A 9,775-nucleotide genomic window follows, 5' to 3' on the forward strand; every position below is an offset into this window, starting at 1 on the left:
TACTCTGGTTCAAAACAAGCACACAACGGAGCAAGAAAAATTGATCATCATCACATCCCCATCTTTAGACTAGGATTAGCTTGGATTTACTATGAACTCTTTTACTTTTAACTGCGCTTGCTTTGAAATTAATACCTAGCATCTAACTATGTATAACTTTTGCATAATCATTTAAAGAAAACAACTGCAAAAATCATTAATTCATGATCGGGGATCAGAAGTGGTGTGTGTATCTGAACAGGAGGTAGAAAGCAGAAAGTTTGTCTGGCACAATAACTAAATTAATCTATGCGGTGTGGTTATACAACTTGGCATTGAGATGTGTCTAGAGTGACTCGTGATTTGGAGAAAAGATACAAGGATCGAAGTGATGAAGAGATTAAGAATTTAGCTCCTTTACTAATAAAAATAACGACTAATAACACTAATATTTTGCACGTCTTGTCATGCTTGGTATTACTACGATTTTTTTTTTCTTCTGACCCTCAGTCCAAAAAAAATGATACATATGCCCTTTGTTGAAAATTATTGATAAAACTACCCTTGTTAGCCAAATGAATTGGCGAACATAGATTTTTTCAATTTTTTTATATACATGTTATACTGTGTGTTTAAGAACATGTAGGTGTGCAGGAAAATTGCAGGCTTTGGCATGTTTGGCGAACATGTATCCTCCTTTTTTTTTATAAATAAATTATACACAAAGCCTTTTAATTTGTTTAATTGTAACAAGTAAATTATTTAAGTATTTTTTCGTAACGCTTAGGTCTTTTAAGTTAATTAATTGTAACTTTTAGACCTCGAATAACTTACACTTCTAAGATCAATGGCCATATCGGAAGTAGGGCGAGGAGGACGACCGTCTTAGGAACCAAAAAATAAGTATAAAATCCGGGTCCCATAAAAAAAATTAAAGGTTTATTTTAGGCAAGAAAAAAATTTAAATTCTAAAAGGACATTTGAATTGTTTTATAGATGTAAACACAATTATTAGTGACATTTGAATTGTTTTATAGACAATTTTTTAACGTAGTAAAAACTATCATCCTCAAGCAAATTATTTGCACACTTTGGAAATTTAAATTTTTTATATACCCACTATCTAGGACCCAAATTGTAGGTATGCTCTAGGCCACCAAAATCTCATAAACGGGTTTACTATTTTGTACTTTTATATTGTAAGAAACTATACTTATCTTTTTCATTGATACCAACAATATAACAAATATAATATCTTTAAAAAAAATATTACAAATATAATATAAATTCTTATTTAATTAAAAAAAACAACAAAATACATGTTCGCCATAAAAAACAAATTAAAAAACTGCATGTTCGCCAAATAAAAGAAGAAACATGAAAAAAGCCTGCAACTACTGCATGTTTGCCAACCTGACCATATAACCTGCAGAAAATAATAGAAAAAAATCTATGTTCGCCAATTCAATTGGCTAACAAGGGTAGTTTTATCAATAATTTTCAACAAACGGCACATGTATCATTTTTTTTGGACTGGGGGTCAGAAGAAAAAAAAATTCTATTACTACCCGTTTGGTGTTAAATTGTTAATATATGTTTGAAAATGTGGTGGAAGTGAAAAGCTGTCATTTCAAACACACGCTCAACTTAACCAAAGCTCAGTCTAGTTGTGCTATTTCCGTGGTTTTACTATACAACTAAGTGTATGTTTGACATCACGGTGAATATGTCAGAATCATGGTGATCCACCATGATTTTGGCATACCACTGTGATGTCAAACATGAAAACGTTGTTGTGGTTTTGAGCTAATGCAGAAAACTTGTCGAAAAAATCAAATTGATGCTACACTTATGTGGTTTCATTAACCATGACTTAGGGTGCATTTCGTCCAACTTTTTCGATACATAGAAGCTACTTTAAACTTAAATTAAAAATTTGAGCTTTAAAAATTGTTCGGTTAATGTTGCTTTTTATTTCAAATTTTTATGTTAAAGTGTTTGATACACAAGCTAAGTGTAATTAAGTAATATGGTACAGAGGTTTTAAAATTATATATTATAATTTTTTGACTAACTATATTTTATAACTTACTTCTCTCAAAAATATTTTATAACTTACTAGTGGAAAGACATATACTTATTTACTGCGTGTCTTAATCATATGTAAAAAGATATATTAATTAAATATTTTTAGAAAATACAATTTTTAGATGTAATATTTTTAGAAAATAAGATTAAAATAAGTTTTTTTTTTTTTTTATATTGTGTTCCATTTTCATACCATTTAGTTCATGTTTGGTTACCCGGCGAGAGTCCTCCAACGCACGTTCAACATCATCAAAAACGATTTTGACTTGTTTGGCTCTCCACCAAAACTCCACCGCCATCGTGCTTTTCACCTTTAGAATTGATTTTTCATGAAGCTGCTCTTCCTAGCTTTTGGAAAGCGAGTCTCCCTACCGCAGAATTTCATAACATTAATTTGTCTCTTTTGCCCTTTGATCTGATCACTTTCTTTCACATACCTTTTTATATTTGAAAAACCCCTTCACCTTTATGAGAAATTCATTGCTCAATATTTCTATTGATTGAAGTCTCTATGATTCTTCTTGTTGTTTGTTGCTGTGATTTTTTTGTTGTTACAGAAATCGGAAGGTTGAAGAAGACGACACTGTTTTGTAGAAAGTCTGTTTTTTTTTTTTTTTTGAAAGTCTGTTTTCTTGTTTGCTTTCTCTACATAGGCCTGTATGATCCTCATAGAGCCCATTATTTTATTGTTTTGAAGAAAAAAAATTAATTTTTATGAATTTTAGTTACTAAATGTTTTTTTAATAAGGTTTGCACAATTATATTGTTTTATAAAATAATTATATATTCCTTCAAAAAATAAAATAGTTATATGAATTTTTGTTACCAAATTTTTTTTTAATAATTTTTACACAATTGTATTAAATTTAGTATGGTACATAAAATTAAATAAATAAAAATGGAAATGAAATTTGTAAAAAATAAATAAATGAAATCTAGTTTAAATACATACAAGAAAACCCATTTTGGTCATTTACACATCCAAAAACAATTTTAACACAAAAAATCCAAACAGCACTTTTCATACAAATCACTTTTATTATGTAGGTAACCAAACATAAATCACTTTACCTTCAATTCACTTTTAGCTAAAATCAATTCTATAAAAATCAATTTAATCAAAATCAATTCTCGTCACCGCAGAACCAAACACACGCTTAGCTTAGCGTGAAGGGCGTGTTAGTACCGATTTGAATTCTTTCAAAGAAATAATGTTTCTCAATTGGTATCAAATTTTCATTGAAATAAAAAAAAAAAAAATGAAATGAGTTACTATTAAAATTGAGAGTAAAAAAAAAAAATAGAGAAACATAGGAGGATAAAAAAAGAGAGAGAGAGAGAGAATTGATTGCATACATAGCCATCATCACCCACCCCGTAGAAAGAATGTGACTCTGTGCGACTATTAGTGGAAAGCGACATGATCTGATCTGGACAATTAAATTTCAACTTCAAGGAAAGAAGGAAGGAACCCCGTTTTCTCCTGTACTCTACTGTACTGTACTGTTTCTTTAATTATACTCACTCAGTCACTCACTCCTCTCACTGTTAAGTTTCTTCTCTCTTTCATTTCATTTCATTTTATTTTCTTCCCCTGATTTTTTATTTATTTAAATAAAAATAGAGAAGAAGATAAATCAAAACAACAGTTTGAATCTTTCGGATCTTGTTGGTCGGTCGGTCTCTCAGATCTCTCACCACTATGTTGCTGCTGCTGCTGCTATTCCTCTTTTCATAGATACATACATAACCTCAGGTTTGTTTTCTTCTGCTCATCACTAACATAACATTCTAATCTACTTCTTTTCTATTCGTTTCATATCCTCTTTCAAAATGTTACGTTACATTCTTATAAATCATACCGTATACTATACTATCCCCTGATTTGATTTTGATTTTGATTTTGATTTGTTTACTTCATTCATACCCTAAATGAAGTTGAGGTTCATTGGTTCTATATAACTTGCAGCGTTGGTGTAAACGATGGATTCAGTTAACACTTCACTGGAAGATGATGGACTTGAACAAACACTACACCAAAATGGTGTTCATCAACAACAACTGTTTAATTCAGAACAGGATGGCGTTGATTCAAATGTAGACTCTGTTATTACTCAAATTAAACAAACTGCACTGTCTAATGGAAATATCAATGATAATTTGTCTATGGAAGAACAAGGATTAAATGGCAAAATAGAGGGAAACAATGTTAATGTTTTCAAGGTACTAGAATCCTCTCCACACTGACTTGCTTCTATCGATTTATCTTTTTGTTATTTGAGTGCCTCATGTATTTTGAAATTATTATAGGATGAGGAAGTTGAAATCGTTGATGAAATGGAGAAATCTAGGACAAAAAAGGATCTTGTCAAGAATAAGAATTCAAAATTGCCAAGTCCTAGAAGTCTTCATATGACTTCGGTGAGAAAGAACAAAGACGGAAAAGGTGAAGAGGCTGCGGTAGCATCTTCTGTTTCAAATGGTACTTCCACTTTAGACTCTCATCCTCGACAGCCGGTTAAGAACAGGGCAGTCAATGACAAGCAGACTCGACTGTCCAAGGTAAAACTTTGTTGTTTACACAGGTAGTCAGTCAGACATTGATATAAATTATAATTATGCTTCCTCAGTTTCTTCTTTAATCTTTTTGGTTCTGTAATGAAAATTATAGTGTTGGCATTCCTTTATTTTTTTTTTTTACATTTTCTTTCAGCACTCTGGAAAGACTGATGCTGCATCTACTGAAGCACCAATGTATGAAACAATTTGCATTTATTTTGAATATGTTGTAATGATTTGTTCCTCTTCACTATTTGATGTGTGGATTGCAACTTATTGAATACAGGGAGAAGACTAGACCACGCTTAATAAAGAAAGAACCCCTTGATAATCTTCCAGGAAAAGCTGAATCATCTTCGTATCCTTTTTTTATTGTTTTTATTCTTCTTACTTGTGAGTGGAAACCAGGACAGGGCGATTTCTTTATATCACAATAGTAAGTTTATGGGTAAATTACATTTCCCTTAGATGCTTGAATGATATTTTCTGTGGAGATGAAAATGAAATGTGCTAAATTTTAGACAATTTTTAACTCAATAAGCTTCTTAGGGACATCATCGATGCCTCATGCCTCATTTTGAACCCTTCTGCTAATTGTAGGTCATCTATAAAATGACAAGGAAGAAGATAACATCCCTAACAATGTTTGTTCAAATTAAAATAGAATAAAGTGTTGCAGATATTCATCTCTCAAGAGAGAGTGTAATTTTTAAAATTAGAGAGAAGGGTAGTGTGATTTATGCATATCTTATGGGAGGGGAGTGTAACTTATTGTAAATTTATTATTGAGTGTAAATTAGTTTACAATTATGGTTTAATGGTTTATCCTTAATCCATTTATAAGTCCTACATCAGAAGATGCCAAACCTCGTAGAGTTGGGACAATGCCAACTTATGGATTCAGTTTCAAATGTAATGAGCGAGCTGAGAGAAGAAAAGAGGTAAATAATTATTACTTGCTTCTCCCTTGGATTACCATGAGGGTTTCCTTTGAATAAGCTTGTAGGTCTAAAAAAGTTCATATTTTGGTGGCCAGTTTTACTCTAAGCTTGAGGAAAGGATTCATGCGAAGGAAGTGGAGGAGAGCAACATTCAAGCAAAAACCAAGGTGATAATCATAATATATGATAGCTAGGCTGAAAACTTGCAGCTAATGCCTTTTTTAACCACATCTCGACCTTTGATTTCTTTTTATAGGAAAGCCAGGAAGCTGAGATTAAGAGGCTTAGGAAAAAACTAGCATTTAAAGCAACTCCAATGCCAAGCTTCTACCAGGAGCCTACTCCTTCTAGGGTGGAGTTGAAGAAGGTTGGTTTCTGTTTACGTACATATAGGGATGCCTGTCTGCCTGATTGCATACAAAGCCCGCTGTGTGTAATCTGTCTAATTATTTTCGGTTTTTTTAACTATAGGCAATGTATTTTCTGTTGGCATGTCGATGCCCAAGTGCACAGATGTGCATGCACGCACCTACATGCTTGACTTGGGCAATCTTCTGAATTGTTTTTGAAAAGATCAATATCTGCTGATTGAAGCTTTCTTCTCACTGTTTCCACTTCACTCTATCAATTGGTGTTTGTCTAATCAAATGTCTTGCTTGTTCTGAAATATTCCATGGTTAAGAATGATAGGTCTCCACTCATTATATAAACTCATTCACGTTATAAAACTTGAGTGAGTTATTATTTATTAACATTATAAAACTTGTATTTTCAAAATACTGCTATATATATTGAATATTCAATAACTATGATTTCAATTTGAATGGATGAATCTGATTATTTTATAAGATTAGAGACTTTCTTTTAGAGTGTTGAAACTTCTTTTCAGTTACCCGCTTTCATTGATATCCATCTGGAACCTTTAAATTTGGTTTGTGTTTTAGTGACTTGTACACGTCGTGTCGGTTCTGAAATTTAGGTAGTTATGATAATTCTAAACTGATTTTGATATTATATCTGATTCTAAAAATGAATGGTTCATAATTGTTATTCTTGATGATTTTCCACTTATCTAGACATAGGTGTGTGGTAAAGTGCATTTAATCTGGTTTTACTCTGGTTATCAGATGATTTATCATCTCCTCATCCAAATGCCACGTCAACTTCACAACAGAATTGCTTAGCTCCAGTTAGAGGAGATATTTAAAGTTAGCTAGTTGGTTAAACTCTATTGACAGTGTTAATTAATTGAGCAGAACTAGCAAGAAGCTTTACAGATTTACCCCAGTTGTATTTATGCAGCAATCCTATGCAGATCTAATCAAAATGATTTTATTCACACAAATTGTAATTGCTCAAGAACTTGGGCCTGAACAAATTTTGAAATCTAATATTTACAAAGTTACACCAGTTGATATTTTTATGGGAGCCTTCATATTATATTATTGATCTTCTAAATCTAACTAGAAAGTGATTCTAAAACCTGGTTTTCTTTCAACAAAGTTTTTTTGTTTTTGTTTTGCTGTTTAAACTTGTCATTAGGCATGTAGTTTTAACAAACTGATGATATGCTCCATGAACTTTTTTGAGTTAGCAAGTTTGTCTATGATTTAGAAATTGAAATCCTTGAGCATTTGGACTTGTGAATTTAGATACCAACTACAAGAGCAAAATCTCCCAAGCTTGGTCGTAAGAAGAGTTCAACAACGTCTTCAGAGCTAGATGTAAACACTAACAGCAGTGCTCAACAATGCCGTTTAAGTCTTGATGAGAAAGTGTCTCAGAATAACCCCACTAAAGGAATTAGCCCTGTTCAGCCAAAGAAACCACAAAGAAGATCTCTCCCTCCTCGACTGACTCCTGAAAGGATCAGTTCATCCAATTCAGCAACTGCACGGACTTCATCTAAGGCGGTGAATGACGAGAAAACCTCCTTATCTAGTGTAACAACTGAAGTTACCACCTTGTCCATTGCAACAAGGGAAGAGAAAGTTGAAGCAGCTGCAGCTATTGAGGAGAGCAATGCCTTGTCTGATGAGACAAGTGGAACTCCATCTCAGAACATAGAGCCAGATGTAGCAGAATCTCAATTGAATGGTGATTTAGTGATTGAAGACAAACCACAACTCATTTTGGTACAAGAACCCATAGCAGGATAGCATTAAGCAAACAGCAGGAACATAATCTGGTGTCAGCTATCAGAGCAATTGATTCATCTCGTGAATATTATAAAAGCATATGACTGAGATTATTTGACAATGAAGGCCTGCATATTTGCATTATGTTTTGTGATGTAAGTTTGTCCAAGCAGCATTGTATCTTTTGTGTTTACTCCCAAAGCTTGCTGGTTTTTGTCCTTATGATTCTCCTCCTTGCAGCAATTATATGTAATAATAATAATATAAATATTTGTCAGGTTGTTCCAGTTGAGGTATGCAACACTTATCTATTTGGTTGACATGTTACCAAAATTCTTGAGAATGTTTGGCATCAGCGGTTCCATTACATTTTGTTTAGGCATTGCTCTGTTAAACAGTTGGCATTGTCACATTAAATTAGCTGTTTGTGTTGTGGACACCATTCTGATTAGTCGTATTACAGCTATGCTTTGTTATACAACAAAATGTATTGTCACTATCTCAATTAATTTTCAACTCCTACTGTATCCTATAGCAACATATCCACATGTTCCACACAGGCAATCAAATAAGTAAAGTACATTAACTTTCTCTATCCCGCTTTAACTCAAGTTTTTTTTTTTTTTTTTTAATTTCTTCATCTTATTTGGTACTGTGAGACAAGGAAACTGATATCAAATTTCTCTTGAATCCTCTTTCAATTTGAGTTATGAAAGGATTGCTTACGGTTTTATTTAGTAATTCGCAGAACAGATACCAAAATTTTATTCTACCTTTTTTGGCTTGGATTCTTGCCAAATACCTATAATACGTCTCAGTAAGTGTTAGTGTGTTGCCATACAAACATAAATGCTCCCTCTGTTTCTTTTTAATTTTTGTTTTTTACACATAAACTATTACCTTAATACCATTACTTTTTTTTTTTTCCTATAATAACTTTAATCATTTAATATTTCATATATTTCTCCCTTTCTAATAAATAATAATTAGGGAAAAGATTGAAAAAACAATAAAAAATGTTGCATTGAATTTTGAAAGCTACAAATATAGTAACAGTTTTCTCTCTCTTTCAGATGCAACAATGGAAAAAGACGAGGGAGTAAATATGAAGGAACAATGACATGTTTTAAATCATACACATTTCATCTATGAAAGAGAAACGTCTTTGATACTTGCATGGTAGTTGGTTAATACGTGTGCTGGGAACGATTGAGGAATTTTCATGAAGAATGAATTTATTGTATGCTCAGTTGCCCAAACAAATGTGAATAATCCGGGAAACTCTGCATTTCACAATTGGCATGTTGGGGTATAACAGTGTTGTATGTGAAGTTGGTGAAGGTTTCTTTGTGGTGAAGAAACAGAAAATTACAGAAACTGTTTTTTTAGGGTTAGGGTTTGAGAGAGAAGAATAGAAAAGATAATAGAATTGTGAAAAAACTAGTGTTATTCAAAGAGGGTTACAATGTTTATATACAAGAGTAACCTTGTGTTACTTGCGTATCAAGTAACTACTTAAACTGTTACTAAATCTAGCTAAACGTAAGGAAAACTGTTATTACTTAAACACCAAGTAACAAAACCCTAACATGTAGTAAAACATACAATAGTTTTGAATTACACACCAATACTCCTCCTTAATTCAAACCATCAAAGCAAAACACACCCAGCTCTCTTCTAAGCTTCAGAAACTGGGCCCTTTTCACAGGTTTAGTGAAGATGTCAGCAACTTGATTAAGTGTTGAGCAGTATTCAACATTGATCTTGCATCTGTTCACTTGGTCCCTCAAGTAGTGGAACCTGGTTTCTATGTGTTTGCTTTTACCATGTGCAATAGGGTTTTTAGCTAGATTTATTGCAGACTTGTTGTCAATCAGAAGCTTGATAGGTTGTTGAATGTTGATCATCAGATCCTCCAAAACATTCCTCAACCAGTTTGCTTGACAAGCTGCTGCAGAGCCTGCAACATATTCTGCCTCACAGCTAGAGAGAGCCACAATTGACTGCTTCTTTGAGGTCCATGATACAGGTGCTCCCTGCAACATGAATACAAAACATGTAGTGCTCCTC

The 9,775-nt window shown here is 32.8% G+C and overlaps 1 protein-coding gene across 3 annotated transcripts; it reads left to right on the forward strand.

Moving 5' to 3' along the window:
* The first annotated feature begins 3,453 nt into the window (after positions 1 to 3,453).
* On the forward strand, positions 3,454 to 8,038 carry LOC146942486 (protein WVD2-like 5). 3 transcript variants are annotated; one of them, XM_085756443.1, is made up of 10 exons: positions 3,454 to 3,567; positions 3,692 to 3,823; positions 4,037 to 4,290; positions 4,378 to 4,629; positions 4,781 to 4,821; positions 4,913 to 4,984; positions 5,471 to 5,567; positions 5,663 to 5,734; positions 5,824 to 5,934; positions 7,220 to 8,038. In XM_085756443.1, the coding sequence occupies exons 3-10, from the start codon at positions 4,051 to 4,053 to the stop codon at positions 7,724 to 7,726; spliced, it is 1,392 nt and encodes a 463-aa protein (XP_085612569.1). In that variant the 5' UTR covers positions 3,454 to 3,567; positions 3,692 to 3,823; positions 4,037 to 4,050; the 3' UTR covers positions 7,727 to 8,038. The 3 variants fall into 3 exon arrangements, with proteins under 3 accessions (XP_085612569.1, XP_085612571.1, XP_085612568.1); XM_085756445.1 differs by having other exon boundaries at positions 3,454 to 3,552; positions 3,694 to 3,823; XM_085756442.1 differs by having other exon boundaries at positions 3,533 to 3,614.
* The last annotated feature ends 1,737 nt before the right edge of the window (positions 8,039 to 9,775 follow it).

Source organism: Medicago sativa, chromosome 3 (assembly GCF_051527215.1).
Source record: "Medicago sativa cultivar Bolivia chromosome 3, Bolivia_mono, whole genome shotgun sequence".
NCBI lineage: Eukaryota > Viridiplantae > Streptophyta > Magnoliopsida > Fabales > Fabaceae > Medicago > Medicago sativa.

Coding starts and splice junctions, on each gene's coding strand:
- LOC146942486 (XM_085756443.1), top strand. CDS start 4,051: ATGGATTCAGTTAACACTTCACTGGAAGATGATGGACTTGAACAAACA. Junction 5,735..5,823: donor ACATTCAAGCAAAAACCAAG/GTGATAATCATA, acceptor TTCTTTTTATAG/GAAAGCCAGGAAGCTGAGAT. Junction 5,935..7,219: donor CTAGGGTGGAGTTGAAGAAG/GTTGGTTTCTGT, acceptor TTGTGAATTTAG/ATACCAACTACAAGAGCAAA.